We start from the raw sequence: 27,834 nt of genomic DNA on the forward strand, positions 1-27,834 counted from the left end.
CTCACAGCTGAATTAGCAAAGCAATGGAGCTGTATATTTACAAAGCAATGTAGGATATGCAGGGGAATATATACAAATTTACAATATTGCCGATATACACAAAGATATACAACAAAGTAGCACAGAAATGAGAGTTCCCCCCTCTGCTGAGGGGGTTCCCCACCTCCGCTCTCCCTCTCTCTTCCCCTTTTCCCCAGAGCGGGTTAGAAAGAGAGAGAAAGAGAAAAAAGGTTAGAAGCAGTTTTGTGTTAATTGGAAAGCAGTTAATACAGGCCTTATCAGTTTTCAAGGCCAAAGCCTTGGCTGAAAGCCCAGGCGCTGCAAGCTGCTGCCCAAAGGAGAAGCGGAAGAAAGACTGAAGATAAAGTGCCGGAATGCCCAAGATACCCTCCTGCACTCCCAGTTCAGAAGGTGCTTCCACCCACTCTACCAATGAAATTAGTTTAGATCCTTCTTTTCTTTATCAACTTCCGTCCATCATATTCTCTTCCTTAAAGGCACAGCATCAACCGGTCACAAAGGGAAATTGAAGAGGAAGAATGTGAAGAAAAGGATTGAAAAGTGAAGTGGGAAGAGTAGAAGAGGAAGAAAGGAAATGAGATGGGGGAGAGGAAGAAAAAGCAATTGAGAAGGGGTAGTGCAGGTGGCCACAAACTCTGCCCTCTGCCTTCCCTTGCACAGCCTTCAGCAGAGCTGTGCAGGCAGCAAGGGGCAGGAGCCTTGGCAGCTCTTGGCACTGTCTGGCTGCAAGCCCCTGGGGCAGTTCTGCTCCTGCCCAGGGAGGCTGCAGCTGTGCAGTGTCCCCCACCCTGCTTGTCCTGCATGCAGGGCAACTGAGCAGCTTTGGGCAGAGCCCTCAGAGCTGAGGACCAGGAGGCTGTGTGGGAAGAGGTGCCAGGTCTGAGAGATGCCCCAGAGGCAGCTGGGCTGTGCTGTGCTGGGGCTTGGGCAGTGCCCTGTCCCGGCCAGGGGGCAGCAAGTGCAGGGGGAAGGAGCCCTGAGGCCGGTCTGGGGCTGGCAAGGACACACGGAGAGGCAGGGGGTGGCTGCAGCATTGTTTTATTGCAAGGGCAGCAAAAGAGGCACTGGAGGCAGAGGAGTGGGGCAGAGGCAGGCAGCTTGTGCCTCCCTGCAGGCTTCCAGAGAGCTCTTCGGGCAGCTTTGTGTCAGCTGTGGCTGCTGCAGGGAGCAGCAAGTGTGTGGAGGAGGCCTGGAGGAGTGGAGGCTGTGGGCAGGGTGAGGAGGCAAGAGGAGAGGAGCAAGGAGCTGAAGGGGGAAGCGGAGCAGTGGGCGAGGAGCTGAGGCAGCTGGGGCTGTGCCTAGCAGGGCCCGCAGGTGTCCCAGAGCTTCTTGGTGTAGCGAGGCAGCAGGCAAGGGCTGCAGGCAGGAGCAGCGTAGGGTCTGCCAAAGGTGCAGAGCCCCCCCGAGGCCTGGGTGGCGCCGGCGCCGTAGAGGCCCCCCAGCCCCAGGGAGCCCCCAAAGGCAGGGGCTCCGGAGGAGCCCACCACGGCTTGCTGGGGGAAGGAGCTGAGGATGGGGCCGGGGAAGGTGACGACGACAGGGGGCGGCTGGATGAAGGCCGTGGAGTCGGGGCACTGGCGGGCACACAGCTCGTTGCAGCTCTCAGCGATGGGCTGGGGCACGGCCACGCTGGTTCTGGGTGGGCACACGTCGGCCTTGGGTGGGCACAGGTCGTAGCAGGACATCTTGGGGCGGGTCAGACGCAGCTCTGCAAGAGGGCACAGATGGCAGTGCAGAGGCAGAGGGCAGAGCCCCGGGCGGAGGGGCAGGGCTGCAGCAGCAGGCAGCAGCAGGCAGCAGCAGGCAGCAGCGCTGGCACACTTACCCTGTTCCCCGAGGAGAAGGTGGCCAGAGCAGTGGATGGCAGCCAGTGGCACGGGCAGAGCTTTTATAGGGGCCCTGCCATTGCTCAGCAGCAGCTGGGTCAGCCTGCAGAGGGGCCACTCCCTGCTGCCAAGGAGGACAGCGCTGCCGAGATCCTGCCCCTCTGCCTGACTCAGCTTCCCCTCCCCACAGCAGCACATTCCACTGCCAGCATTTCCTCTCCTTTCTGCTGTGTGGGCACAAGGGCAGCAGGCATCAGCCCCAGCCCTGGCACCTCTGGGGACACCTCTGATGTGGCAGCAGGGCTGGGGCAGGGCTGTGCTGGGGACGGGAAAGAGTGGAACAGACTCAGCCCAATGCTGCTGAACAAGGCAGGGGGAGCAGTGCAGGCACCGAGGGTATTTGCAGGCCCTGTGCCCTTTGGTGCCATGGCCTGGGGAGAAGGGCAGGGGCAAGGGGCAGGCCCACACTGCATCCTTGCAGTGCTGAGCACAGAAGGTCCTGCAAGCCCAAGGGACCTCTGTGCAGCTCATGAAGGAGCTCAGGGGTGAGCAGTAGGAATGTCCAAGGGCTTGGCCTCAGCCCCAGCTGTGCCGATAAACAGAGAGGGAACAAAGGAGAAACATTGCCCTGGTTGATGTCAGCCCTGGAGGGCATCGAGAGTGTAGGACCGAAGGGCTGGCACAGATCTGGCACAGGGGTTTGTCGGGCTTCCCCTCTGAGCCAGCTTTTGGTGAGAGCTGTGAGCTCAGCCCTGGCCTGGGCTGCTCCAACAGATGCAGAGTGTGGCTGCAAGCAAGGCTGGAGCTGCAGAGGCAGGCTGCAGGGCAGGGCTCAGCAGGGAGCTGCAGGGCTCTGGCCATGCTGCCTGTGACTAAGCAGGACCCTCGGTGCTGCTGAGCAGGCAGTGGGCAGAGGAGTGCCCTGGCTTGGTCCCTGGTGCTGGCTGGGAGCCAGCAGGGCTGGTGGCACTCAGGAGGTGGCAGCTGGCAAGAGCCCCGGGTGGGGGAGTGCCGGGGCTGGGCGAGCGGCTTGGGGCTGGGCAGGCAGCGGCGTCAGCAGCACAGCCCCGTGTCGGGCTGGGAGGAGGCAGGGGCTCGGCCAGCAAGAGCCTCCTGCCCCCAGCCTGGCAGCTCCTCCCCGTGCTGGCCAACACAGCATAAAAGCTGTGCCCTGGCCGGCCACTGCCATCCACTGCTCCTGCCTGCCTCTGCTCAGCTCAAGGCTCGGTGAGTGCCCCTGGGGCTCCCTGTGCTGTGGCAGGGACCAGCCCGGGGCTTGGCCAGGCAGGGCTGCAGGAGGTTGGGCGGCAGGGGGAAGGAGTCCCCGGCTGGCATCCTGCAAGCCAGGCCCTGCACAGGCTCTCTGCCAGGGCTTGGTGTGCCCTGGCAGTGTGGAGAGAGGGCCCGGGGAGGGCTGCAGAGAGCAGGGCACGCGGGGCTCTGGCGGGCAGAAGGGCAAGGGGTGGGCACTGTGGGCAAGGGGCTGGCTCTGAGATCTCCATCTGCTCTGCTCTGGATTCTGATCCTTGCTCCTGACTGCTCTGCTTTGTTCTGCGTCCTCCAGGCTCAGCTCTCGCCCACAACGATGTCCTGCTACGACCTGTGCCCACCCAAGGCCACCGTGTGCCCACCCAGAACCAGCGTGGCCGTGCCCCAGCCCATCGCTGAGAGCTGCAACGAGCTGTGTGCCCGCCAGTGCCCCGACTCCACGGCCTTCATCCAGCCGCCCCCTGTCGTCGTCACCTTCCCCGGCCCCATCCTCAGCTCCTTCCCCCAGCAAGCCGTGGTGGGCTCCTCCGGAGCCCCTGCCTTTGGGGGCTCCCTGGGGCTGGGGGGGCCTCTACGGCGCCGGCGCCACCCAGGCCTCGGGGGGGCTCTGCACCTTTGGCAGACCCTACGCTGCTCCTGCCTGCAGCCCTTGCCTGCTGCCTCGCTACACCAAGAAGCTCTGGGACACCTGCGGGCCCTGCTAGGCACAGCCCCAGCTGCCTCAGCTCCTCGCCCATTGCTCCGCTTCCCCCTTCAGCTCCTTGCTCCTCTCCTCCTGCCTCCTCACCCTGACCACCGGCTCCACTCCTCCAGGGCTCCTCCACACACTTGCTGCTCCCTGCAGCAGCCACAGCTGACACAAAGCTGCCCGAAGAGCTCTCTGGAAGCCTGCAGAGAGGCACAAGCTGCCTGCCTCTGCCCCACTCCTCTGTCTCCAGTGCCTCTTTTGCTGCCCTTGCAATAAAACAATGCTGCAGCCACCCCCTGCCTCTCAATGTGTCCTTGCCAGCCCCAGCCCGGCCTCAGGGCTCCTTCCCCCTGCACTTGCTGTGCCCCCTGGCCGGGACAGTGCACTTCCCTAGCCCCAGCACAGCCCTGATCAGCTCCCTCTGGGGCATCTCTCAGACCTGGCACCTCTGCCCACACAGCCGCCTCGTCCTCAGCTCTGAGGGCCCTGCCCAAAGCTGCTCAGCTGCCCTGCCTCCAGGACTGGCAGGCCGAGGGGAACTTCACAGCTGCAGGCTCCCTGGCCAGGTGCAGAGGTGCCCCAGGGGCTTGCAGCCAGCCAGGGCCAAGAGCTACCATGGCTCCTGCCCCTCACTGCCTGCACAGCTCTGCTGAAGGCTCTGCAAGGGAAGGCAGAGGGCCGAGGTTGTGGCCACCTGCACTACCCCTTCTCAATTGCTTTTTCTTCCTCTTCCCCAACTCATTTCCATTCCACCTCTTCTTTATTAGAATAGAATAGAATAAACCAAACCAGGTTGGAAGAGACCTTCAAGATCATCGTGTCCAACCCATCAACCAATCCAACCCACCCAAACAGCTAACCCATGGCACCAAGCACCCCAGCAAGTCTCCTCCTGAACACCTCCAGTGGCGGTGACTCCACCACCTCCCCGGGCAGCCCATTCCCATGAGCAATCACTCTCTCTGTATAGAACTTCTTCCTAACATCCAACCTGAACCTCCCCTGGCGCAGCCTGAGACTGCGTCCTCTTGTTCTGGTACTGGGTGCCTGGGAGAAGAGACCATCATCAGCCTGTCTACAACCTCCCTTCAGGTAGTTGTAGAGAGTGATAAGGTCACCCCTGAGTCTCCTCTTCTCCAGGCTGAGCAACCCCAGCTCCCTCAGCCTCTCCTCATAGGGCTTGTGTTCCAAACCCCTCACCAACTTTGTTGCTCTTCTCTGGACACCTTCCAGCAGCTCAACCTCCTTCCTAAACTGAGGGGCCCAGAACTGGACACAGGACTTCAGGTGTGGCCTAACCAGTGCAGTGTACAGGGGCAGAATGACCTCCCTGCTCCTGCTGGCCACACTGTTCTTCTCCTTCCACTTCACTTTTCATTCCTTTTCTTCAACTTCTTCTTCTCCAATTTCCTTTCCTCTTTCTTCTCCCCTTGTTTCTTTTCCACTTTTCCCTTCTCCTTTTCTTTTCCTTTCTTCATCTTCCTCTTCTACTTCTCTTTCATCTCTGCCTTCCTCTTCTCCCTTTATGTCCCATTTCTTTTTCACTCCCCTTTCACTTTCTCTCCCTCTTTGGCTCCATTTTCCTCTTTCATTTCATTTTCTTCTGCCTCTTCTCATTTCCATTGCCTCCCCTCTTCTTTTTCCTCCTTTCCCTTCCCCTTATTCATTCTGTTCATTCATTTCTTTCAATGTTCTTCACCTACAAATTGGCTTTCCCTTCCCCCTTTCCCTAATTCGTCTCCTCCATCATCCCTTTCCATTTTCTTCATCCCTATCCCATTCCTCTCCTCTTTGCCTTCATAATCCCTTTTCCACGTGGTTTCCTTTTTTCTCTCTCTTTACCACATCCCCAAACCTTTCCTTCCTTTACTTCAGCCTCTGGCAACAACCTGTGCCACGGCTCAGTCACCCTCGCAGGGATCAAGTCCTTTGGGAGGCTGAGCTGCAGTCCCTGCAGCCTGAGCTGCTGCCCATGGCCTCTTCTCTGAGCACTGCACACCTCTGCAAGCAGCCTGCCTCCCTGTTCCTCACTCCTCCTCCTCCTCCGACTTGTGTGCTCCTTCCAGAGATGCCCTCAAGCTCCTCCCGGCCAACAGCAACAGTCCCAGACGCTGAGGCTCTGTCCAGGGAGATGCTATCTCTGCCTCCATGCCCTGCGTGGCTTTGGCTGCAGCCTCTGCAGCAGCTCCGCATCTGCGCTGCGAGCTCAGCACTGGACAGAGCCTCCCGGCTGGGAGCTGGCAGCTGCGGTGCTGCTCCCTTCTGCGCTGAGCAGCCCAGGCCGAGGAGCTCAGCCAGAGCCAGTGCTGCTCTCTGCCCTGCCCACACACCCTGCGAGCCCCAGGCAAGGCTCTCTCTCCTCTGCCTGCTGCCTGCATCCTCCTCTCCCAACAGCACCCACCCTCACCTCACCTGGGCAGCCCTGACCCTGCTGGCACCTCCCTCAGGAGCCAGGCACCCACCTCCCAACCCCTGATAGTGCAAGGAGGAGCAAGAGAGAGCAAAGTCGGATGCCAGAAACATTTATTGTGGACAAAGAGGCAGGAGAGGTGGTCAGGGAGCTGGTGGGCAGGAGGCAGCAGGGCTGCTGGCAGAGGTTGTTGCCTTCAGAAGGCTCTTGTGCAGAGGCTCACTGTGCATGGGGGCAGTGGTGCTGGGCAGTGGTGTGGGGGGCAGCGTGGGGCTGTGCCTAGCAGGGCCCGCAGGTGTCCCAGAGCTTCTTGGTGTAGCGAGGCAGCAGGCAAGGGCTGCAGGCAGGAGCAGCGTAGGGTCTGCCAAAGGTGCAGAGCCCCCCCGAGGCCTGGGTGGCGCCGGCACCATAGAGGCCCCCCAGCCCAAGGGAGCCCCCAAAGGCAGGGGCTCCGGAGGAGCCCACCACGGCTTGCTGGGGGAAGGAGCTGAGGATGGGGCCGGGGAAGGTGACGACGACAGGGGGCGGCTGGATGAAGGCCGTGGAGTCGGGGCACTGGCGGGCACACAGCTCGTTGCAGCTCTCAGCGATGGGCTGGGGCACGGCCACGCTGGTTCTGGGTGGGCACACGTCGGCCTTGGGTGGGCACAGGTCGTAGCAGGACATCGTTGGGGCGGGTCAGACGCAGCTCTGCAAGAGGGCACAGATGGCAGTGCAGAGGCAGAGGGCAGAGCCCCGGGCGGAGGGGCAGGGCTGCAGCAGCAGGCAGCAGGGAGCAGCGCTGGCACACTTACCCTGTTCCCCGAGGAGAAGGTGGCCAGAGCAGTGGATGGCAGCCAGTGGCACGGGCAGAGCTTTTATAGGGGCCCTGCCATTGCTCAGCACCAGCTGGGCCAGCCTGCAGAGGGGCCACTCCCTGCTGCCAAGGAGGACAGGGCTGCCCAGACCCTGCCCCTCTACCTGACTCAGCTTCTCCTCCCCACAGCAGCACATTCCACTGCCAGCATTTCCTCTCCTTTCTGCTGTGTGGACACAAGGGCAGCAGGCATCACCCCCAGCCCAGGCTCCTCTGGGGACACCTCTGAGGTGGTGTCATCCTCCTCATCCCGAAGCACTGAGCCCAACCCCACTCAGACAACTCCTGGACAGGCTGCACAGCCCCAGGGCCCTCAGCCTTGCCTCCCAACAGAGCTGTTGCTGTGCCCTCCTCAGCACACCTCCTTGCTGTGCCCTCTCCTTGCTCCTCTTGCCTTCCAGTTAGGAACAATGCTCAGAAAGATCCTTCCCTGGTGAAAGGATTCTGTGATGCTCTGTGTGCTGAGGGCCAACGGGCACCTGCCCTGACATGGGGATGTAGGGAACGTTGAAAGTGGATGGCAGACATGTGTCAGGGCTGGCAGAGGCTGTGCTGGAAGGCTCCCTATGGAACTGTGTGGTTGTGGTGTCAGGGAGGAGCAGGAGAGGTCTTTGTCGCCCAGCTTTGCAGAGGGGCATGGGCAAAGCCTGCAGGCAGAGGGAGGCTGCCTGCTGCAGTGGGCAATGCTGGGCCCTCGGTGCTGAGCAGGCAGTGGGCAGAGGAGTGCCCTGGCTTGGTCCCTGGTGCTGGCTGGGAGCCAGCAGGGCTGGTGGCACTCAGGAGGTGGCAGCTGGCAAGAGCCCCGGGTGGGGGGAGTGCCGGGGCTGGGCGAGCGGCTTGGGGCTGGGCAGGCAGCGGCGTCAGCAGCACAGCCCCGTGTCGGGCTGGGAGGAGGCAGGGGCTCGGCCAGCAAGAGCCTCCTGCCCCCAGCCTGGCAGCTCCTCCCCGTGCTGGCCACCACAGCATAAAAGCTGTGCCCTGGCCGGCCACTGCCATCCACTGCCCCTGCCTGCCTCTGCTCAGCTCAAGGCTCGGTGGGTGCCCCTGGGGCTCCCTGTGCTGTGGCAGGGACCAGCCCGGGGCCTCGCTGGCCAGGAGAGCTCTGGCAGCAGCGGGCAGGCTGGCAGCAGGCTTGGGCGGGCAGGGCTGCAGGAGGAGGAAGGAGCCCCCGGCCGGCACCCTGCAAGCCAGGCCCTGCACAGGCTCTCGGCCAGGGCTTGGTGTGCCCTGGCAGCGTGGAGAGAGGGCCCGGGGAGGGCTGCAGAGAGCAGGGCACTCGGGGCTCTGGCGGGCAGAAGGGAAGGGGGGGGCGTCTGTGGGCAAGGGTCTGGCTCTGAGCTCTCTCGCTGCGGGCTGACTGTGCGGGCCATGAATCTGCTCTGCCCTGGGATCTGATGCTTGCTCCTGACTGCTCTGCTTTTTTCTGTGTCCTCCAGGCTCAGCTCTCGCCCACAACGATGTCCTGCTACGACCTGTGCCCACCCAAGGCCACCGTGTGCCCACCCAAAACCAGCGTGGCCGTGCCCCAGCCCATCGCTGAGAGCTGCAACGAGCTGTGTGCCCGCCAGTGCCCCGACTCCACGGCCTTCATCCAGCCGCCCCCTGTCGTCGTCACCTTCCCCGGCCCCATCCTCAGCTCCTTCCCCCAGCAAGCCGTGGTGGGCTCCTCCGGAGCCCCTGCCTTTGGGGGCTCCCTGGGGCTGGGGGGCCTCTACGGCGCCGGCGCCACCCAGGCCTCGGGGGGGCTCTGCACCTTTGGCAGACCCTACGCTGCTCCTGCCTGCAGCCCTTGCCTGCTGCCTCGCTACACCAAGAAGCTCTGGGACACCTGCGGGCCCTGCTAGGCACAGCCCCAGCTGCCTCAGCTCCTCGCCCACTGCTCCGCTTCCCCCTTCAGCTCCTTGCTCCTCTCCTCCTGCCTCCTCACCCTGACCACAGCCTCCACTCCTCCAGGGCTCCTCCGCACACTTCCTGCTCCCTGCAGCAGCCACAGCTGACACAAAGCTGCCCGAAGAGCTCTCTGGAAGCCTGCAGGGAGGCACAAGCTGCCTGCCTCTGCCCCACTCCTCTGTCTCCAGTGCCTCTTTTGCTGCCCTTGCAATAAAACAATGCTGCAGCCACCCCCTGCCTCTCAATGTGTCCTTGCCAGCCCCAGCCCGGCCTCAGGGCTCCTTTCCCCTGCACTTGCTGTGCCCCCTGGCTGGGACAGTGCACTTCCCTAGCCCCAGCACAGCCCTGATCAGCTCCCTCTGGGGCATCCCTCAGACCTGGCACCTCTGCCCACACAGCCGCCTCGTCCTCAGCTCTGAGGGCCCTGCCCAAAGCTGCTCAGCTGCCCTGCCTCCAGGACTGGCAGGCCGAGGGGAACTTCACAGCTGCAGGCTCCCTGGCCAGGTGCAGAGGTGCCCCAGGGGCTTGCAGCCAGCCAGGGCCAAGAGCTACCATGGCTCCTGCCCCTCACTGCCTGCACAGCTCTGCTGAAGGCTCTGCAAGGGAAGGCAGAGGGCAGAGGTTGTGGCCACCTGCACTACCCCTTCTCAATTGCTTTTTCCTCCTTTTCCCCAACTCATTTCCATTCCATCTCTTCTTCTCTTTCCACTTCACTTTTCATTCCTTTTCTTCAACGTCTTCCTCTCCAATTTCCTTTCCTCTTTCTTCTCCCCATTTTTCCTATCCATTTTCCCCTTCTCCTTTTCTTTTCCTTTCTTCATCTTCCTCTTCTACTTCTCTTTCATCTCTGCCTTCCTCTTCTCCCTTTATATGCCATTTCTTTTTCACTCCCCTTTCACTTTCTCTCCCTCTTTGGCTCCATTTTCCTCTTTCATTTCATTTTCTTCTGCCTCTTCTCATTTCCATTGCCTCCCCTCTTCTTTTTCCCCCTTTTCCTTCCCCTTATCCATTCTGTTCATTCATTTCTTTCAATGTTGTTCACCTACAAATTTGCTTTCCCTTCCCCCTTTCCCTAATTCTTCTCCTCCATTATCCCTTTCCATTTTCTTCATCCCTATCCCATTCCTCTCCTCTTTGCCTTCATAATCCCTTTTCCACGTGGTTTCCTTTTTTCTCTCTCTTTACCACATCCCCAAACCTTTCCTTCTTTTACTTCAGCCTCTGGCAACAACCTGTGCCACGGCTCAGTCAGCCTCGCAGGGATCAAGTAATTTGGGATGCTGAGCTGCAGTCCCTGCAGCCTGAGCTGCTGCCCATGGCCTCTTCTCTGAGCACTGCACACCTCTGCAAGCAGCCTGGCTCCCTCTTCCTCACTCCTCCTCCTCCTCCGACTTTTGTGCTCCTTCCAGAGATGCCCTCAAGCTCCTCCCGGCCAACAGCAACAGTCCCAGACGCTGAGGCTCTGTCCAGGGAGATGCTATCTCTGCCTCCATGCCCTGCGTGGCCTTGGCTGAAGCCTCTGCAGCAGCTCCGCATCTGCGCTGCGAGCTCAGCACTGGACAGAGCCTCCCGGCTGGGAGCTGGCAGCTGCGCTGCTGCTCCCTTCTGCGCTGAGCAGCCCAGGCCGAGGAGCTCAGCCAGAGCCTGTGCTGCTCTCTGCCCTGCCCACACACCCTGCGAGCCCCAGGCAAGGCTCTCTCTCCTCTGCCTGCTGCCTGCATCCTCCTCTCCCAACAGCACCCACCCTCACCTTACCTGGGCAGCTCTGACCCTGCTGGCACCTCCCTCAGGAGCCAGGCACCCACCTCCCAACCCCTGATAGTGCAAGGAGGAGCAAGAGAGAGCAAAGTCGGATGCCAGAAACATTTATTGTGGACAAAGAGGCAGGAGAGGTGGTCAGGGAGCTGGTGGGCAGGAGGCAGCAGGGCTGCTGGCAGAGGTTGCTGCCTTCAGAAGGCTCTTGTGCAGAGGCTCACTGTGCATGGGGGCAGTGGTGCTGGGCAGTGGTGTGGGGGCAGCGTGGGGCTGTGCCTAGCAGGGCCCGCAGGTGTCCCAGAGCTTCTTGGTGTAGCGAGGCAGCAGGCAAGGGCTGCAGGCAGGAGCAGCGTAGGGTCTGCCAAAGGTGCAGAGCCCCCCCGAGGCCTGGGTGGCGCCGGCGCCGTAGAGGCCCCCCAGCCCCAGGGAGCCCCCAAAGGCAGGGGCTCCGGAGGAGCCCACCACGGCTTGCTGGGGGAAGGAGCTGAGGATGGGGCCGGGGAAGGTGACGACGACAGGGGGCGGCTGGATGAAGGCCGTGGAGTCGGGGCACTGGCGGGCACACAGCTCGTTGCAGCTCTCAGCGATGGGCTGGGGCACGGCCACGCTGGTTTTGGGTGGGCACACGTCGGCCTTGGGTGGGCACAGGTCGTAGCAGGACATCTTGGGGCGGGTCAGACGCAGCTCTGCAAGAGGGCACAGATGGCAGTGCAGAGGCAGAGGGCAGAGCCCCGGGCGGAGGGGCAGGGCTGCAGCAGCAGGCAGCAGCAGCAGCAGCGCTGGCACACTTACCCTGTTCCCCGAGGAGAAGGTGTCCAGAGCAGAGGATGGCAGCCAGTGTCACGGGCACAGCTTTTATAGGGGCCCTGCCATTGCTCAGCACCAGCTGGGCCAGCCTGCAGAGGGGCCACTCCCTGCTGCCAAGGAGGACAGGGCTGCCCAGATCCTGCCCCTCTGCCTGACTCAGCTTCCCCTCCCCACAGCAGCACATTCCACTGCCAGCATTTCCTCTCCTTTCTGCTGTGTGGGCACAAGGGCAGCAGGCATCACCCCCAGCCCTGCCACCTCTGGGGACACCTCTGAGGTGGTGTCATCCTCCTCACCCCGAAGCACTGAGCCCAACCCCACTCAGACAACTCCTGGACAGGCTGCACAACCCCAGGGCCCTCAGCCTTGCCTCCCAACAGAGCTGTGGCTGTGCCCTCCTCAGCACAGCTCCTTCCTGTGCCCTCTACTTGCTCCTCTTGCCTTCCAGTTAGGAGCAATGCTCAGATGATCCTTCCCAGGTGAAAGGATTCTGTGATGCTCTGTGTGCTGAGAGCCATCAGGCACCTGCCCTGCCATGGGGATGTAGGGACCGCTGAGAGGGAATGGGAGGAGTGGGGCAGGGCTGGTAGAGGCTGTGCTGGAAGGCTCCCTATGGAACTGTGTGGTTGTGGTGGCAGGGAGGAGCAGGAGAGGTCTTTGTCGCCCAGCTTTGCAGAGGGGCATGGGCAAAGCCTGCAGGCAGAGGGAGGCTGCCTGCTGGAGTGGGCAATGCTGGGCCCTCGCTGCTGAGGAGGCAGTGGGCAGAGTAGTGCCCTGGCTTGGTCCCTGGTGCTGGCTGGGAGCCAGCAGGGCTGGTGGCACTCAGGAGGTGGCAGCTGGCAAGAGCCCCGGGTGGGGCAGTGCCGGGGCTGGGCGAGCGGCTTGGGGCTGGGCAGGCAGCGGCGTCAGCAGCACAGCCCCGTGTCGGGCTGGGAGGAGGCAGGGGCTCGGCCAGCAAGAGCCTCCTGCCCCCAGCCTGGCAGCTCCTCCCCGGGCTGGCCGTCACAGCATAAAAGCTGTGCCCTGGCCGGCCACGGCCATCCACTGCTCCTGCCTGTCTCTGCTCAGCTCAAGGCTCGGTGAGTGCCCCTGGGGCTCCCTGTGCTGTGGCAGGGACCAGCCCGGGGCCTCGCTGGCCAGGAGAGCTCTGGCAGCAGCGGGCAGGCTGGCAGCAGGCTTGGGCAGGCAGGGCTGCAGGAGGAGGAAGAAGCCCCCGGCCGGCACCCTGCAAGCCAGGCCCTGCACAGGCTCTCGGCGAGGGCTTGGTGTGCCCTGGCAGCGTGGAGAGAGGGCCCGGGGAGGGCTGCAGAGAGCAGGGCACTCGGGGCTCTGGCGGGCAGAAGGGAAGGGGTGGGCACTGTGGGCAAGGGGCTGGCTCTGAGCTCTCCAGCTGCTCTGCTCTGGGATCTGATCCCTGCTCCTGACTGCTCTGCTTTGTTCTGCGTCCTCCAGGCTCAGCTCTCGCCCACAACGATGTCCTGCTACGACCTGTGCCCACCCAAGGCCAACGTGTGCCCACCCAAAACCAGCGTGGCCGTGCCCCAGCCCATCGCTGAGAGCTGCAACGAGCTGTGTGCCCGCCAGTGCCCCGACTCCACGGCCTTCATCCAGCCGCCCCCTGTCGTCGTCACCTTCCCCGGCCCCATCCTCAGCTCCTTCCCCCAGCAAGCCGTGGTGGGCTCCTCCGGAGCCCCTGCCTTTGGGGGCTCCCTGGGGCTGGGGGGCCTCTACGGCGCCGGCGCCACCCAGGCCTCGGGGGGGCTCTGCACCTTTGGCAGACCCTACGCTGCTCCTGCCTGCAGCCCTTGCCTGCTGCCTCGCTACACCAAGAAGCTCTGGGACACCTGCGGGCCCTGCTAGGCACAGCCCCAGCTGCCTCAGCTCCTCGCCCACTGCTCCGCTTCCCCCTTCAGCTCCTTGCTCCTCTCCTCCTGCCTCCTCACCCTGACCACAGCCTCCACTCCTCCAGGCCTCCTCTGCACACTTGCTGCTCCCTGCAGCAGCCACAGCTGACACAAAGCTGCCCGAAGAGCTCTCTGCAAGCCTGCAGGGAGGCACAAGCTGCCTGCCTCTGCCCCACTCCTCTGTCTCCAGTGCCTCTTTTGCTGCCCTTGCAATAAAACAATGCTGCAGCCACCCCCTGCCTCTCCGTGTGTCCTTGCCAGCCCCAGCCCGGCCTCAGGGCTCCTTCCCCCTGCACTTGCTGCCCCCTGGCTGGGACAGGGCACTGCCTGAGCTCCAGCACAGCCCTGATCACCTGCCTACGAGGCACCCCCCAGCCCTGGCACCTCTACCCACACAGCCTCCTGGTCCTCAGCTCTGAGGGCCCTGCCCAAAGCTGCTCAGCTGCCCTGCCTGCAGGATAAGCAGCCCGGGGGCCTTTGCACAGCTGCAGCCTCCCTGGGCAGGAGCAGAGCTGCCCCAGGGGCTTGCAGCCAGCCAGGGCCAAGAGCTGCCAAGGCTCCTGCCCCTTGCTGTCTCCACAGCTCTGCTGAAGGCTGTGCAAGGGAATGCAGAGGGCAGAGGTTGTGGCCACCTGCACTACCCCTTCTCAATTGCTTTTCCTTCCTCTTGCCCAACTCATTTCCATTCCATCTCTTCTTCTCCTTCCACTTCACTTTTCATTCCTTTTCTTCACCTTCTTCCCCTTCAATTTCCTTTCCTCTTTCTTCTCCCCTTTTTTTCCTATCCAATTTCCCCTTCTCCTTTTCTTTTCCTTTCTTCATCTTCGTCTTCTACTTCTCTTTCCTCTCCTCCTTCCGCTTCTCCCTTTATGTCCCGTTTCTTTTTCACTCCCCTTTCACTTTCTCTCCCTCTTTGTCTTCTTTTTCCTCTTTCATTTCATTTTCTTCTGCCTCTTCTCATTTCCATTGCCTCCCCTCTTCTTTTTCCCCCTTTTCCTTCCCCTTATTCATTCTGTTCATTCATTTCTTTCAATGTTCTTCAGCTACAAATTTGCTTTCCCTTCCCCCTTTCCCTAATTCTTCTCCTCCATTATCCCTTTCCATTTTCTTCATCCCTATCCCATTCCTCTCCTCTTTGCCTTCATAATCCCTTTTCCACGTGGTTTCCTTTTTTCTCTCTCTTTACCACATCCCCAAACCTTTCCTTCCTTTACTTCAGCCTCTGGAACAACCTGTGCCACGGCTCAGTCAGCCTCGCAGGGATCAAGTCCTTTGGGAGGCTGAGCTGCAGTCCCTGCAGCCTGAGCTGCTGCCCATGGCCTCTTCTCTGAGCACTGCACACCTCTGCAAGCAGCCTGGCTCCCTCTTCCTCACTCCTCCTCCTCCTCCGACTTGTGTGCTCCTTCCAGAGATGCCCTCTATCTCCTCCCGGACAACAGCAACAGTCCCAGACGCTGAGGCTCTGTCCAGGGAGATGCTCTCTCTGCCTCCATGCCCTGCGTGGCTTTGGCTGCAGCCTCTGCAGCAGCTCCGCATCTGCGCTGCGAGCTCAGCACTGGACAGAGCCTCCCGGCTGGGAGCTGGCAGCTGCGCTGCTGCTCCCTTCTGCGCTGAGCAGCCCAGGCCGAGGAGCTCAGCCAGAGCCTGTGCTGCTCTCTGCCCTGCCCACACACCCTGCGAGCCCCAGGCAAGGCTCTCTCTCCTCTGCCTGCTGCCTGCATCCTCCTCTCCCAACAGCACCCACCCTCACCTCACCTGGGCAGCCCTGACCCTGCTGTCACATACCTCAGAATACAGGCAACTGCCCCCCACCCCTGATGGTCTTCAGACTTGCAAGGAGAAGCAAGAGAGAGCAAAGTTGGATGCCAGAAACATTTATTGTGGACACAGAGGCAGGAGAGGTGGTAAGGGAGCTGGTGGACAGGAGGCAGCAGGGCTGCTGGCAGAGGTTGCTGCCTTCAGAAGGCTCTTGTGCAGAGGCTCACTGTGCATGGGGGCAGTGGTGCTGGGCATTGGTGTGGGGGCAGCGTGGGGCTGTGCCTAGCAGGGCCCACAGGTGTCCCAGAGCTTCTTGGTGTAGCGAGGCAGCAGGCAAGGGCTGCAGGCAGGAGCAGCGTAGGGTCTGCCAAAGGTGCAGAGCCCCCCCGAGGCCTGGGTGGCGCCGGCGCCGTAGAGGCCCCCCAGCCCCAGGGAGCCCCCAAAGGCAGGGGCTCCGGAGGAGCCCACCACGGCTTGCTGGGGGAAGGAGCTGAGGATGGGGCCGGGGAAGGTGACGACGACAGGGGGCGGCTGGATGAAGGCCGTGGAGTCGGGGCACTGGCGGGCACACAGCTCGTTGCAGCTCTCAGCGATGGGCTGGGGCACGGCCACGCTGGTTTTGGGTGGGCACACGGTGGCCTTGGGTGGGCACAGGTCGTAGCAGGACATCTTGGGGCGGGTCAGACGCAGCTCTGCAAGAGGGCACAGATGGCAGTGCAGAGGCAGAGGGCAGAGCCCCAGCGGAGGGGCAGGGCTGCAGCAGCAGGCAGCAGCAGGCAGCAGCGCTGGCACACTTACCCTGTTCCCCGAGGAGGAGGTGTCCAGCGCAGTGGATGGCAGCCAGTGGCACGGGCAGAGCTTTTATAGGGGCCCTGCCATTGCTCAGCACCAGCTGGGCCAGCCTGCAGAGGGGCCACTCCCTGCTGCCACGGAGGACAGCGCTGCCCAGACCCTGCCCCTCTGCCTGACTCAGCTTCCCCTCCCCACAGCAGCACATTCCACTGCCAGCATTTCCTCTCCTTTCTGCTGTGTGGACACAAGGGCAGCAAGCATCACCCCCAGCCCTGCCACCTCTGGGGATACCTCTGAGCTGGCCTCATCCTCCTCACCCCGAAGCACTGAGCCCTTTCCCAGTAAGTCATCTCCTGGAAAGTCTGCACAGCCCCAGGGCCCTCAGCATTGCCTCCCAACAGAGCTCTTTATGTGCCCTGCTCAGCACAGCTCCTTTCTGTGCCCTCTCCTTCTTCCTCTTGCCTTCCAGTTTGGATCAATCCTCAGAAAGATCCTTCCCAGGTGAAAGGATTCTGTGATGCTCTGTGTGCTGAGAGCCAACTGGCACCTGCCCTGCCATGGGGCTCTAGAGACCATTGATAGGGGATGGGAGGAGTGGGGCAGGGCTGTCAGAGGCTGTGCTGGAAGGCTCCCTATGGAACCGTGTGGCTGTGGTGTCAGGGAGGAGCAGGAGAGGTCTTTGTCGCCCAGCTTTGCAGAGGGGCATGGGCAAAGCCTGCAGGCAGAGGGAGGCTGCCTGCTGCAGTGGGCAATGCTGGGCCCTCGGTGCTGAGCAGGCAGTGGGCAGAGGAGTGCCCTGGCTTGGTCCCTGGTGCTGGCTGGGAGCCAGCAGGGCTGGTGGCACTCAGGAGGTGGCAGCTGGCAAGAGCCCCGGGTGGGGGAGTGCCGGGGCTGGGCGAGCGGCTTGGGGCTGGGCAGGCAGCGGCGTCAGCAGCACAGCCCCGTGTCGGGCTGGGAGGAGGCAGGGGCTCGGCCAGCAAGAGCCTCCTGCCCCCAGCCTGGCAGCTCCTCCCCGTGCTGGCCACCACAGCATAAAAGCTGTGCCCTGGCCGGCCACTGCCATCCACTGCTCCTGCCTGCCTCTGCTCAGCTCAAGGCTCGGTGAGTGCCCCTGGGGCTCCCTGTGCTGTGGCAGGGACCAGCCCGGGGCCTCGCTGGCCAGGAGAGCTCTGGCAGCAGCGGGCAGGCTGGCAGCAGGCTTGGGCGGGCAGGGCTGCAGGAGGAGGAAGAAGCCTCCGGGCGGCACCCTGCAAGCCAGGCCCTGCACAGGCTCTCGGGGAGGGCTTGGTGTGCCCTGGCAGCTTGGAGAGAGGGCCCGGGGAGGGCTGCAGAGAGCAGGGCACTCGGGGCTCTGGCGGGCAGAAGGGAAGGGGTGGGCATTGTGGGCAACGGGTGGCACTGAGCTCTCCAGCTGCGGGCTGGCTCTGTGAGAAAAAATCCTGCTCTGCCCTGGCATCTGATCCTTGCTCCTGACTGCTCTGCTTTTTCCTGTGTCCTCCAGGCTCAGCTCTCACCCACAACGATGTCCTGCTACGACCTGTGCCCACCCAAGGCCGACGTGTGCCCACCCAAAACCAGCGTGGCCGTGCCCCAGCCCATCGCTGAGAGCTGCAACGAGCTGTGTGCCCGCCAGTGCCCCGACTCCACGGCCTTCATCCAGCCGCCCCCTGTCGTCGTCACCTTCCCCGGCCCCATCCTCAGCTCCTTCCCCCAGCAAGCCGTGGTGGGCTCCTCCGGAGCCCCTGCCTTTGGGGGCTCCCTGGGGCTGGGGGGCCTCTACGGCGCCGGCGCCACCCAGGCCTCGGGGGGGCTCTGCACCTTTGGCAGACCCTACGCTGCTCCTGCCTGCAGCCCTTGCCTGCTGCCTCGCTACACCAAGAAGCTCTGGGACACCTGCGGGCCCTGCTAGATCCCTGCCCCTGCTCCATCCTGGAAGCCGTTTCCCAACCTGTGTCTTTGAAGCCTTTTTGTTTTCCCTAACCCTTTGCTCTGGTTCCTTTTAACCCTTCCCTTTCCCCTCAGCTTCTCTCTTCCCTGCTCTGCTCAGTTGTAAATTGACTTTGCTTTGTGTTTTCAGCTCCTTTCAGCTCCTCCTTCTCTTTGTGTCTCTCTCCTCCTCTGCAGCATTTGCTTTGGTTTGCCCTCAGTGTTGTTCAAGCCTGAAGGAGTCAAAGCTTTTAGCTGCACTTTTCCATTCTCTCCTCCTCTCTCTTCTCTTCCTTTGATCTGTGATTTCCTCCACGTGGACCTTCCCAATAAATCTTTTGTGCATCGATATTTCAGTGATTTTTGGTCTTTCTGTTCAAGTTTTTGACCACTGCTGAACATTTCCCTGAGTGCAGCCCTGCCCCTGGCACAGAGCTGCTTCAGCTCCACTGCCCTGGGCCTTGCCCTCTGTGTCCCCCTCACCACCCTGTGCTGCATTCCCCCTCGCTGTGTGTTCTCTGCTCTTGATTCCTTTCAGCAGCACTTTGCCTTCCTGGCCAGTTTCAGGCAGCTTTGCTGGAGGCAGAGCAGAACTCCTGCTTTCAAAGAGCTCTTTCCATCCTGTGTCTCTTTTCTCTCCCTTTCAAGCTGTCTCCTGCTTTCAGCAGGCAGCTGTCCAGCTGCAGCCTTTCTGCCTGCTTCAGGTTCTAGAGACTGCAAAGAGCAAGAAGGTTTTAGCTGAGCCCCTTCACCCCCTTCCCCCCCCCCCCCCCCCAAACTCCTGCTGAAGATGCTGTGAAGGGAGCAGAGGAGTGGGAAGCTGCTGAGGGGCCTGGAGCAGCTCTGTGAGGAGCAAAGGCTGAGAGCCCTGGGGCTGAGAACTGGAGAGGAACAGTGCCAGAGGGGATCTGAGCAATGCTCAGCAGGAGCTGAAGGCTGTCAGGGACAAGAGGCTGGGGCCAGACTCTGCTCAGTGGTACCCAGGGGCAGTCAAAGGGGCAAGGGACACAAAGTGGAGCTCAGGCGGCTGCAGCTGAGCAGCAGGAGCAACTTGTTTGTGGTGGGGGTGCTGGAGGCCTGGAGCAGGCTGCCCAGAGAGTTTCTGGAGCCTCCTCTCAGGTCTCAAAAGCCACCTGGATGCCTTCCTGTGGGACCTGCTCCAGGGGAAGCTGCTGTAGCAATGGGGTTGGAGAGGGCAGAGCTTGTCTCCAGGTGCCCCAACCCCTTCCCAATTTCTCTTTCTTCCTCTTCCCACCCTTGCTTCCTTTCCTCTTCTCCTCCTCCCACTTTACTTTTCATTCCTTTTCTTCACCTTCTTGCTCTTCCACTTCCCTTTCTCCTTCCTCTCCCCTTTTTCCATTCTAATTTTCTCCTTCTTTGCCTCCTTCCCTTTTTCATTTCATTTCATTTTTTCTTACACCTTCCTCTTCTGCTTCCCTTCCAGCTTTCATTTCCCCTTCTACTTCCTTCATCCTTCTATTCCTCTTCACCAGTCATTTCCCTCTGCCATTTCTTCTCTCCTTTGGCCTCCCCTTCCCTTGCTCTGCTTCCCCTTCTTTTCTATTTCCTCTGTTCCTTCACATTTGCTTTGCCTCCCATCTTCTGCTTTGCTTTCCCTTCCCCTTGTTTGTTCCTTTCTTTCATTGCTTTCACTTCTCCTTTTTCACCTTCGCTTTTGCTTTACCCTTACCCTTCCTACCTCTTCTCTCTTTTCCATTTCCTTTTTCTCCCTACCCATCCCATTCCTCTTCTCCTTACACCCATGTTCCCTTTCCACATGGTTTCCTTCTATCTTCTCCCTACCACATCCCCAAACCTCTCTGTCCTTTCTTTGGGACTCTGGCAACAACCTGTGCCACTGCTCAGTCACCCTCGCAGGGATCAAGTCCTTTGGGAGGCTGAGCTGCAGTCCCTGCAGCCTGAGCTGCTGCCCAAGGCCTCTTCTCTGGCCACTGCACACCTCTGCAAGCAGCCTGGCTCCCTCTTCCTCACTCCTCCTCCTCCTCTGACTTTTGTGCTCCTTCTTGAGATGCCCTCAAGCTCCTCCTGGCAGGCAGCAACAGTCCCAGACGCTGAGGCTCTGTCCAGGGAGATGCTGCCTCTGCCTCCATGCCCTGTGTGGCCTTGGCTGCAGCCTCTGCAGCAGCTCCGCATCTGCGCTGCGCTGCGAGCTCAGCACTGGACAGAGCCTCCCGGCTGGGAGCTGGCAGCTGCGCTGCTGCTCCCTTCTGCGCTGAGCAGCCCAGGCCGAGGAGCTCAGCCAGAGCCTGTGCTGCTCTCTGCCCTGCCCACACACCCTGCGAGCCCCAGGCAAGGCTCTCTCTCCTCTGCCTGCTGCCTGCGTCCTCCTCTCCCAACAGCACCCACCCTCACCTCACCTGGGCAGCCCTGACCATGCTGGCACCTCCCTCAGGAGCCAGGCAACTGCCCCCCACCCCTGATGGTCTTCAGACTTGCAAGGAGGAGCAAGAGAGAGCAAAGTTGGATGCCAGAAACATTTATTGTGGACAAAGAGGCAGGAGAGGTGGTCAGGGAGCTGGTGGGCAGGAGGCAGCAGGGCTGCTGGCAGAGGTTGCTGCCTTCAGAAGGCTCTTGTGCAGAGGCTCACTGTGCATGGGGGCAGTGGTGCTGGGCAGTGGTGTGGGGGCAGCGTGGGGCTGTGCCTAGCAGGGCCCGCAGGTGTCCCAGAGCTTCTTGGTGTAGCGAGGCAGCAGGCAAGGGCTGCAGGCAGGAGCAGCGTAGGGTCTGCCAAAGGTGCAGAGCCCCCCCGAGGCCTGGGTGGCGCCGGCGCCGTAGAGGCCCCCCAGCCCCAGGGAGCCCCCAAAGGCAGGGGCTCCGGAGGAGCCCACCACGGCTTGCTGGGGGAAGGAGCTGAGGATGGGGCCGGGGAAGGTGACGACGACAGGGGGCGGCTGGATGAAGGCCGTGGAGTCGGGGCACTGGCGGGCACACAGCTCGTTGCAGCTCTCAGCGATGGGCTGGGGCACGGCCACGCTGGTTCTGGGTGGGCACACGTCGGCCTTGGGTGGGCACAGGTCGTAGCAGGACATCTTGGGGCGGGTCAGACGCAGCTCTGCAAGAGGGCACAGATGGCAGTGCAGAGGCAGAGGGCAGAGCCCCGGGCGGAGGGGCAGGGCTGCAGCAGCAGGCAGCAGCAGCAGCAGCGCTGGCACACTTACCCTGTTCCCCGAGGAGAAGGTGGCCAGACCAGTGGATGGCAGCCAGTGGCACAGGCAGAGCTTTTATAGGGGCCCTGCCATTGCTCAGCACCAGCTGGGCCAGCCTGCAGAGGGGCCACTCCCTGCTGCCAAGGAGGACAGCGCTGCCCAGACCCTGCCCCTCTACCTGACTCAGCTTCCCCTCCCCACAGCAGCACATTCCACTGCCAGCATTTCCTCTCCTTTCTGCTGTGTGGGCACAAGGGCAGCAGGCATCACCCCCAGCCCAGGCACCTCTGGGGACACCTCTGAGGTGGCCTCATCCTCCTCACCCCGAAGCACTGAGCACTTCCCCACTCAGACAACTCCTGGACAGGCTGCACAGCCCCAGGGCCCACAGCCTTGTCTATCAACTGATCTGTTGCGGTGCCCTCCTCAGCGCAGCTCCTTGCTGTGCCCTCTCCTATCTCCTCTTGCCTTCCATTTTGGATCAATCTTAAGAAAGATCTTTCCCAGGTGAAAGGATTCTGTGCTGCTCTGTGTGCTGAGAGCCATCGGGCACCTGCCCTGCCATGGGGCTGTAGGGACTGCTGAGAGGGAATGGGAGGAGTGGGGCAGGGCTGGCAGAGGCTGTGCTGGAAGGCTCCCTATGGAACTGTGTGGTTGTGGTGTCAGGGAGGAGCAGGAGAGGTCTTTGTCGCCCAGCTTTGCAGAGGGGCATGGGCAAAGCCTGCAGGCAGAGGGAGGCTGCCTGCTGGAGTGGGCAATGCTGGGCCCTCGGTGCTGAGGAGGCAGTGGGCAGAGGAGTGCCCTGGCTTGGTCCCTGGTGCTGGCTGGGAGCCAGCAGTGCTGGTGGCAATCAGGAGGTGGCAGCTGGCAAGAGCCCCGGGTGGGGCAGTGCCGGGGCTGGGCGAGCGGCTTGGGGCTGGGCAGGCAGCGGCGTCAGCAGCACAGCCCCGTGTCGGGCTGGGAGGAGGCAGGGGCTCGGCCAGCAAGAGCCTCCTGCCCCCAGCCTGGCAGCTCCTCCCCGTGCTGGCCACCACAGCATAAAAGCTGTGCCCTGGCCGGCCACTGCCATCCACTGCTCCTGCCTGCCTCTGCTCAGCTCAAGGCTCGGTGGGTGGCCCTGGGGCTCCCTGTGCTGTGGCAGGGACCAGCCCGGGGCCTCGCTGGCCAGGAGAGCTCTGGCAGCAGCGGGCAGGCTGGCAGCAGGCTTGGGCGGGCAGGGCTGCAGGAGGAGGAAGGAGCCCTCGGCTGGCACCCTGCAAGCCAGGCCCTGCACAGGCTCTCGGCGAGGGCTTGGTGTGCCCTGGCAGCGTGGAGAGAGGGCTCGGGGAGGGCTGCAGAGAGCAGGGCACTCGGAGCTCTGGCGGGTAGAAGGGAAGGGTTGGGCACTGTGGGCAGCGGCTCTGAGCTCTCCAGCTGCGGGCTGGCTGTGCGAGCCAAGAACCTGCTCTGCCCTGGCATCTGTTCCTTGCTCCTGACTGCTCTGCTTTGTTCTGCGTCCTCCAGGCTCAGCTCTCGCCCACAAAGATGTCCTGCTACGACCTGTGCCCACCCAAGGCCACCGTGTGCCCACCCAAAACCAGCGTGGCCGTGCCCCAGCCCATCGCTGAGAGCTGCAACGAGCTGTGTGCCCGCCAGTGCCCCGACTCCACGGCCTTCATCCAGCCGCCCCCTGTCGTCGTCACCTTCCCCGGCCCCATCCTCAGCTCCTTCCCCCAGCAAGCCGTGGTGGGCTCCTCCGGAGCCCCTGCCTTTGGGGGCTCCCTGGGGCTGGGGGGCCTCTACGGCGCCGGCGCCACCCAGGCCTCGGGGGGGCTCTGCACCTTTGGCAGACCCTACGCTGCTCCTGCCTGCAGCCCTTGCCTGCTGCCTCGCTACACCAAGAAGCTCTGGGACACCTGCGGGCCCTGCTAGGCACAGCCCCAGCTGCCTCAGCTCCTCGCCCACTGCTCCGCTTCCCCCTTCAGCTCCTTGCTCCTCTCCTCCTGCCTCCTCACCCTGCCCACAGCCTCCACTCCTCCAGGCCTCCTCCGCACACTTGCTGCTCCCTGCAGCAGCCACAGCTGACACAAAGCTGCCCGAAGAGCTCTCTGGAAGCCTGCAGGGAGGCACAAGCTGCCTGCCTCTGCCCCACTCCTCTGTCTCCAGTGCCTCTTTTGCTGCCCTTGCAATAAAACAATGCTGCAGCCACCCCCTGCCTCTCCGTGTGTCCTTGCCAGCCCCAGCCCGGCCTCAGGGCTCCTTCCCCCTGCACTTGCTGTGCCCCCCGGCTGGGACTGGGCCCTACCTGAGCCCCAGTGCAGCCCTGCTCAGCTGTCTCTGGGGAACCCTCCAGCCCTGGCACCTGTTCCCACACAGTCTCCTGGCCCTCAGCCTGAAGGGCCATGCCCAAAGCTGCTCAGCTGCCCTGCATGCAGGACAGGCAGCCCGGGGGGCACTGCACAGCTGCAGCCTCCCTGGGCAGGAGTAGAGCTGCCCCAGGGGCTTGCACCCCACCAGGGCCAAGAGCTGCCATGGCTCCTGCCCCTCTCTGCCTGCACAGCTCTGCTGAAGGCTCTGCAAGGGAAGGCAGAGGGCAGAGTTTGTGGCCACCTGCACTACCCCTTCTCAATTGTTTTTTTTCCTCAGGCCCAGCTCATTTCCTTTCCTCTTCTTCTACTCCTTCCACTTCATTTTTCATTCCTTTTCTTCACCTTCTTCTCTTCAGTTTCCCTTCCTCTTCCTTCTCCCCTTGTTTCTTTTCCATTTTTCCCATCCCCTTTTCTATTCCTTTCATTTTCTTCAACATCTTCCTCTTCTCTTTCATCTGCTCCTTCTGCTTCTCCCTTCATTTGCCTTTAATTTTTCCACTTCTTTTGTCACTTCCCCTTCAATTCTCTCCATCTTTGGCTTATTTTTCCACTTTCATTTCATTTTCTTGTGCCTCGTCTCATTTCCATTGACTCCTCTCTTCGTTTTCCCCCTTTTCCTTCCCCTTATCCATTCTGTTCATTCATTTCTTTCAATGTTCTTCACCTACAAATTTGCTTCCCCTTCCCCCTTTCCCTAATTCGTCTCCTCCATCATCCCTTTCCATTTTCTTCATCCCTATCCCATTCCTCTCCTGTTTGCCTTCTTAATCCCTTTTCCACGTGGTTTCCTTTTTTCTCTCTCTTTACCACATCCCCAAACCTTTCCTTCCTTTACTTCAGCCTCTGAAACAACCTGTGCCACGGCTCAGTCACCCTCGCAGGGATCAAGTCCTTTGGGAGGCTGAGCTGCAGTCCCTGCAGCCTGAGCTGCTGCCCATGGCCTCTTCTCTGGCCACTGCACACCTCTGCAAGCAGCCTGGCTCCCTCTTCCTCACTCCTCCTCCTCCTCCGACTTGTGTGCTCCTTCCAGAGATGCCCTCTATCTCTTCCCGGCCGACAGCAACAGTCCCAGACGCTGAGGCTCTGTCCAGGGAGATGCTCTCTCTGCCTCCATGCCCTGCGTGGCTTTGGCTGCAGCCTCTGCAGCAGCTCCGCATCTGCGCTGCGAGCTCAGCACTGGACAGAGCCTCCCGGCTGGGAGCTGGCAGCTGCGGTGCTGCTCCCTTCTGCGCTGAGCAGCCCAGGCCGAGGAGCTCAGTCACAGCCTGTGCTGCTCTCTGCCCTGCCCACACACCCTGCGAGCCACAGGCAAGGCTCCCTCTCCTCTGCCTGCTGCCTGCATCCTCCTCTCCCAACAGCACCCACCCTCACCTCCCCTGGGCAGCTCTGACCCTGCTGGCACCTCCCTCAGGAGCCAGGCACCTGCCCCCCACCCCCTGATGGTCTTCGGACTTGCAAGGAGGAGCAAGAGAGAGCAAAGTTGGATGCCAGAAACATTTATTGTGGACACAGAGGCAGGAGAGGTGGTCAGGGAGCTGGTGGGCAGGAGGCAGCAGGGCTGCTGGCAGAGGTTGCTGCCTTCAGAAGGCTCTTGTGCAGAGGCTCACTGTGCATGGGGGCAGTGGCGCTGGGCAGTGGTGTGGGGGCAGCGTGGGGCTGTGCCTAGCAGGGCCCGCAGGTGTCCCAGAGCTTCTTGGTGTAGCGAGGCAGCAGGCAAGGGCTGCAGGCAGGAGCAGCGTAGGGTCTGCCAAAGGTGCAGAGCCCCCCCGAGCCCTGGGTGGCGCCGGCGCCGTAGAGGCCCCCCAGCCCCAGGGAGCCCCCAAAGGCAGGGGCTCCGGAGGAGCCCACCACGGCTTGCTGGGGGAAGGAGCTGAGGATGGGGCCGGGGAAGGTGACGACGACAGGGGGCGGCTGGATGAAGGCCGTGGAGTCGGGGCACTGGCGGGCACACAGCTCGTTGCAGCTCTCAGCGATGGGCTGGGGCACGGCCACGCTGGTTCTGGGTGGGCACACGTCGGCCTTGGGTGGGCACAGGTCGTAGCAGGACATCTTGGGGCGGGTCAGACGCAGCTCTGCAAGAGGGCACAGATGGCAGTGCAGAGGCAGAGGGCAGAGCCCCAGCGGAGGGGCAGGGCTGCAGCAGCAGGCAGCAGCAGCAGCAGAGCTGGCACACTTACCCTGTTCCCCGAGGAGAAGGTGGCCAGAGCAGTGGATGGCAGCCAGTGGCACGGGCAGAGCTTTTATAGGGGCCCTGCCATTGCTCAGCACCAGCTGGGCCAGCCTGCAGAGGGGCCACTCCCTGCTGCCAAGGAGGACAGCGATGCCCAGATCCTGCCCCTCTGCCTGACTCAGCTTCTCCTCCCCACAGCAGCACATTCCACTGCCAGCATTTCCTCTCCTTTCTGCTGTGTGGGCACAAGGGCAGCAGGCATCACCCCCAGCCCTGCCACCTCTGGGGACACCTCTGAGGTGGTGTCATCCTCCTCACCCCGAAGCACTGAGCCCTTCCCCACTCAGTCAACTCCTGGACAGGCTGCACAGCCCCAGGGCCCTCAGTCTTGCCTCCAAACAGAGCTGTTGCTGTGCCCTCCTCAGCGCAGCTCCTTGCTGTGCCCTCTCCTATCTTCTCTTGCCTTCCATTTAGGATCAATCTTAAGAAAGATCCTTCCCAGGTGAAAGGATTCTGTGCTGCTCTGTGTGCTGAGAGCCAGTGGGCACCTGCCCTGCCATGGGGCTGTAGGGACTGCTGAGAGGGAATGGGAGGAGTGGGGCAGGGCTGGCAGAACTGAGCTGGAAGGCTCCCTATGGAACTGTGTGGTTGTGGTGTCAGGGAGGAGCAGGAGAGGTCTTTGTCGCCCAGCTTTGCAGAGGGGCATGGGCAAAGCCTGCAGGCAGAGGGAGGCTGCCTGCTGGAGTGGGCAATGCTGGGCCCTCGGTGCTGAGCAGGCAGTGGGCAGAGGAGTGCCCTGGCTTGGTCCCTGGTGCTGGCTGGGAGCCAGCAGGGCTGGTGGCACTCAGGAGGTGGCAGCTGGCAAGAGCCCCGGGTGGGGCAGTGCCGGGGCTGGGCGAGCGGCTTGGGGCTGGGCAGGCAGCGGCGTCAGCAGCACAGCCCCGTGTCGGGCTGGGAGGAGGCAGGGGCTCGGCCAGCAAGAGCCTCCTGCCCCCAGCCTGGCAGCTCCTCCCCGTGCTGGCCACCACAGCATAAAAGCTGTGCCCTGGCCAGCCACTGCCATCCACTGCTCCTGCCTGCGTCTGCTCAGCTCAAGGCTCGGTGAGTGCCCCTGGGGCTCCCTGTGCTGTGGCAGGGACCAGCCCGGGGCCTCGCTGGCCAGGAGAGCTCTGGCAGCAGCGGGCAGGCTGGCAGCAGGCTTGGGCGGGCAGGGCTGCAGGAGGAGGAAGGAGCCCCCGGCCGGCACCCTGCAAGCCAGGCCCTGCACAGGCTCTCGGCGAGGGCTTGGTGTGCCCTGGCAGCGTGGAGAGAGGGCCCGGGGAGGGCTGCAGAGAGCAGGGCACTCGGGGCTCTGGCGGGGAGAAGGGAAGTTGGTGGGCACTGTGGGCAACGGCTGGCACTGAGCTCTCCAGCTGCGGACTGGCTCTGCGAGACAAAATCCTGCTCTGCCCTGGGATCTGATCCTTGCTCCTGACTGCTCTGCTTTTTCCTGTGTCCTCCAGGCTCAGCTCTCGCCCACAACGATGTCCTGCTACGACCTGTGCCCACCCAAGGCCGACGTGTGCCCACCCAGAACCAGCGTGGCCGTGCCCCAGCCCATCGCTGAGAGCTGCAACGAGCTGTGTGCCCGCCAGTGCCCCGACTCCACGGCCTTCATCCAGCCGCCCCCTGTCGTCGTCACCTTCCCCGGCCCCATCCTCAGCTCCTTCCCCCAGCAAGCCGTGGTGGGCTCCTCCGGAGCCCCTGCCTTTGGGGGCTCCCTGGGGCTGGGGGGCCTCTACGGCGCCGGCGCCACCCAGGCCTCGGGGGGGCTCTGCACCTTTGGCAGACCCTACGCTGCTCCTGCCTGCAGCCCTTGCCTGCTGCCTCGCTACACCAAGAAGCTCTGGGACACCTGCGGGCCCTGCTAGGCACAGCCCCAGCTGCCTCAGCTCCTCGCCCACTGCTCCGCTTCCCCCTTCAGCTCCTTGCTCCTCTCCTCCTGCCTCCTCACCCTGACCACAGCCTCCACTCCTCCAGGGCTCCTCCGCACACTTACTACTCCCTGCAGCAGCCACAGCTGACACAAAGCTGCCCGAAGAGCTCTCTGCAAGCCTGCAGGGAGGCACAAGCTGCCTGCCTCTGCCCCACTCCTCTGCCTCCAGTGCCTCTTTCGCTGCCCTTGCAATAAAACAATGCTGCAGCCACCCCCTGCCTCTCCGTGTGTCCTTGCCAGCCCCAGACCGGCCTCAGGGCTCCTTCCCCCTG

The 27,834-nt window shown here is 62.3% G+C and overlaps 11 protein-coding genes and 1 long non-coding RNA gene across 12 annotated transcripts; 6 read left to right on the top strand and 6 right to left on the bottom strand.

Moving 5' to 3' along the window:
• Window positions 1–1,042: 1,042 nt before the first annotated feature.
• Window positions 1,043–1,919, bottom strand: LOC137457264 (scale keratin-like). Its single transcript, XM_068169098.1, has 2 exons — window positions 1,847–1,919; window positions 1,043–1,729 (listed from the first exon to the last, which is right to left on the bottom strand). Exon 2 carries the CDS (start codon window positions 1,704–1,706, stop codon window positions 1,320–1,322), a length of 387 nt encoding a protein of 128 aa, XP_068025199.1. The 5' UTR covers window positions 1,707–1,729; window positions 1,847–1,919; the 3' UTR covers window positions 1,043–1,319.
• A 1,009-nt stretch (window positions 1,920–2,928) lies between these two features.
• Window positions 2,929–4,096, top strand: LOC137457229 (uncharacterized). Its single transcript, XR_010991219.1, has 2 exons — window positions 2,929–3,074; window positions 3,412–4,096. It is a non-coding gene; the product is annotated as an uncharacterized lncRNA (long non-coding RNA).
• Window positions 4,097–6,310: 2,214 nt separating this feature from the next.
• LOC137457218 (scale keratin-like) lies at window positions 6,311–7,075 on the bottom strand. The gene is made up of 2 exons (XM_068169047.1): window positions 7,009–7,075; window positions 6,311–6,904 (listed from the first exon to the last, which is right to left on the bottom strand). Exon 2 carries the CDS (start codon window positions 6,878–6,880, stop codon window positions 6,494–6,496), a length of 387 nt encoding a protein of 128 aa, XP_068025148.1. The 5' UTR covers window positions 6,881–6,904; window positions 7,009–7,075; the 3' UTR covers window positions 6,311–6,493.
• Window positions 7,076–8,034: 959 nt separating this feature from the next.
• Window positions 8,035–9,190, top strand: LOC137457179 (scale keratin-like). Its single transcript, XM_068169001.1, has 2 exons — window positions 8,035–8,104; window positions 8,507–9,190. The coding sequence occupies exon 2, from the start codon at window positions 8,528–8,530 to the stop codon at window positions 8,912–8,914; it is 387 nt and encodes a 128-aa protein (XP_068025102.1). The 5' UTR covers window positions 8,035–8,104; window positions 8,507–8,527; the 3' UTR covers window positions 8,915–9,190.
• A 1,619-nt stretch (window positions 9,191–10,809) lies between these two features.
• On the bottom strand, window positions 10,810–11,544 carry LOC137457188 (scale keratin-like). The gene is made up of 2 exons (XM_068169011.1): window positions 11,508–11,544; window positions 10,810–11,401 (listed from the first exon to the last, which is right to left on the bottom strand). Exon 2 carries the CDS (start codon window positions 11,376–11,378, stop codon window positions 10,992–10,994), a length of 387 nt encoding a protein of 128 aa, XP_068025112.1. The 5' UTR covers window positions 11,379–11,401; window positions 11,508–11,544; the 3' UTR covers window positions 10,810–10,991.
• A 1,027-nt stretch (window positions 11,545–12,571) lies between these two features.
• On the top strand, window positions 12,572–13,658 carry LOC137457184 (scale keratin-like). The gene is made up of 2 exons (XM_068169006.1): window positions 12,572–12,601; window positions 12,975–13,658. Exon 2 carries the CDS (start codon window positions 12,996–12,998, stop codon window positions 13,380–13,382), a length of 387 nt encoding a protein of 128 aa, XP_068025107.1. The 5' UTR covers window positions 12,572–12,601; window positions 12,975–12,995; the 3' UTR covers window positions 13,383–13,658.
• Window positions 13,659–15,284: 1,626 nt separating this feature from the next.
• Window positions 15,285–16,003, bottom strand: LOC137457213 (scale keratin-like). The gene is made up of 2 exons (XM_068169042.1): window positions 15,983–16,003; window positions 15,285–15,876 (listed from the first exon to the last, which is right to left on the bottom strand). Exon 2 carries the CDS (start codon window positions 15,851–15,853, stop codon window positions 15,467–15,469), a length of 387 nt encoding a protein of 128 aa, XP_068025143.1. The 5' UTR covers window positions 15,854–15,876; window positions 15,983–16,003; the 3' UTR covers window positions 15,285–15,466.
• Window positions 16,004–16,979: 976 nt separating this feature from the next.
• Window positions 16,980–18,253, top strand: LOC137457182 (scale keratin-like). Its single transcript, XM_068169004.1, has 2 exons — window positions 16,980–17,077; window positions 17,478–18,253. The coding sequence occupies exon 2, from the start codon at window positions 17,499–17,501 to the stop codon at window positions 17,883–17,885; it is 387 nt and encodes a 128-aa protein (XP_068025105.1). The 5' UTR covers window positions 16,980–17,077; window positions 17,478–17,498; the 3' UTR covers window positions 17,886–18,253.
• Window positions 18,254–20,383: 2,130 nt separating this feature from the next.
• Window positions 20,384–21,107, bottom strand: LOC137457185 (scale keratin-like). The gene is made up of 2 exons (XM_068169008.1): window positions 21,082–21,107; window positions 20,384–20,975 (listed from the first exon to the last, which is right to left on the bottom strand). Exon 2 carries the CDS (start codon window positions 20,950–20,952, stop codon window positions 20,566–20,568), a length of 387 nt encoding a protein of 128 aa, XP_068025109.1. The 5' UTR covers window positions 20,953–20,975; window positions 21,082–21,107; the 3' UTR covers window positions 20,384–20,565.
• Window positions 21,108–22,081: 974 nt separating this feature from the next.
• Window positions 22,082–23,256, top strand: LOC137457172 (scale keratin-like). The gene is made up of 2 exons (XM_068168992.1): window positions 22,082–22,176; window positions 22,573–23,256. Exon 2 carries the CDS (start codon window positions 22,594–22,596, stop codon window positions 22,978–22,980), a length of 387 nt encoding a protein of 128 aa, XP_068025093.1. The 5' UTR covers window positions 22,082–22,176; window positions 22,573–22,593; the 3' UTR covers window positions 22,981–23,256.
• Window positions 23,257–24,897: 1,641 nt separating this feature from the next.
• Window positions 24,898–25,667, bottom strand: LOC137457171 (scale keratin-like). The gene is made up of 2 exons (XM_068168991.1): window positions 25,595–25,667; window positions 24,898–25,489 (listed from the first exon to the last, which is right to left on the bottom strand). The coding sequence occupies exon 2, from the start codon at window positions 25,464–25,466 to the stop codon at window positions 25,080–25,082; it is 387 nt and encodes a 128-aa protein (XP_068025092.1). The 5' UTR covers window positions 25,467–25,489; window positions 25,595–25,667; the 3' UTR covers window positions 24,898–25,079.
• A 991-nt stretch (window positions 25,668–26,658) lies between these two features.
• On the top strand, window positions 26,659–27,773 carry LOC137457173 (scale keratin-like). The gene is made up of 2 exons (XM_068168993.1): window positions 26,659–26,688; window positions 27,090–27,773. Exon 2 carries the CDS (start codon window positions 27,111–27,113, stop codon window positions 27,495–27,497), a length of 387 nt encoding a protein of 128 aa, XP_068025094.1. The 5' UTR covers window positions 26,659–26,688; window positions 27,090–27,110; the 3' UTR covers window positions 27,498–27,773.
• The last annotated feature ends 61 nt before the right edge of the window (window positions 27,774–27,834 follow it).

Source organism: Melanerpes formicivorus, unplaced genomic scaffold, assembly GCF_026170545.1.
Source record: "Melanerpes formicivorus ecotype bairdi unplaced genomic scaffold, bMelFor1.0.p_v2 SCAF_164, whole genome shotgun sequence".
Lineage (NCBI taxonomy): Eukaryota > Metazoa > Chordata > Aves > Piciformes > Picidae > Melanerpes > Melanerpes formicivorus.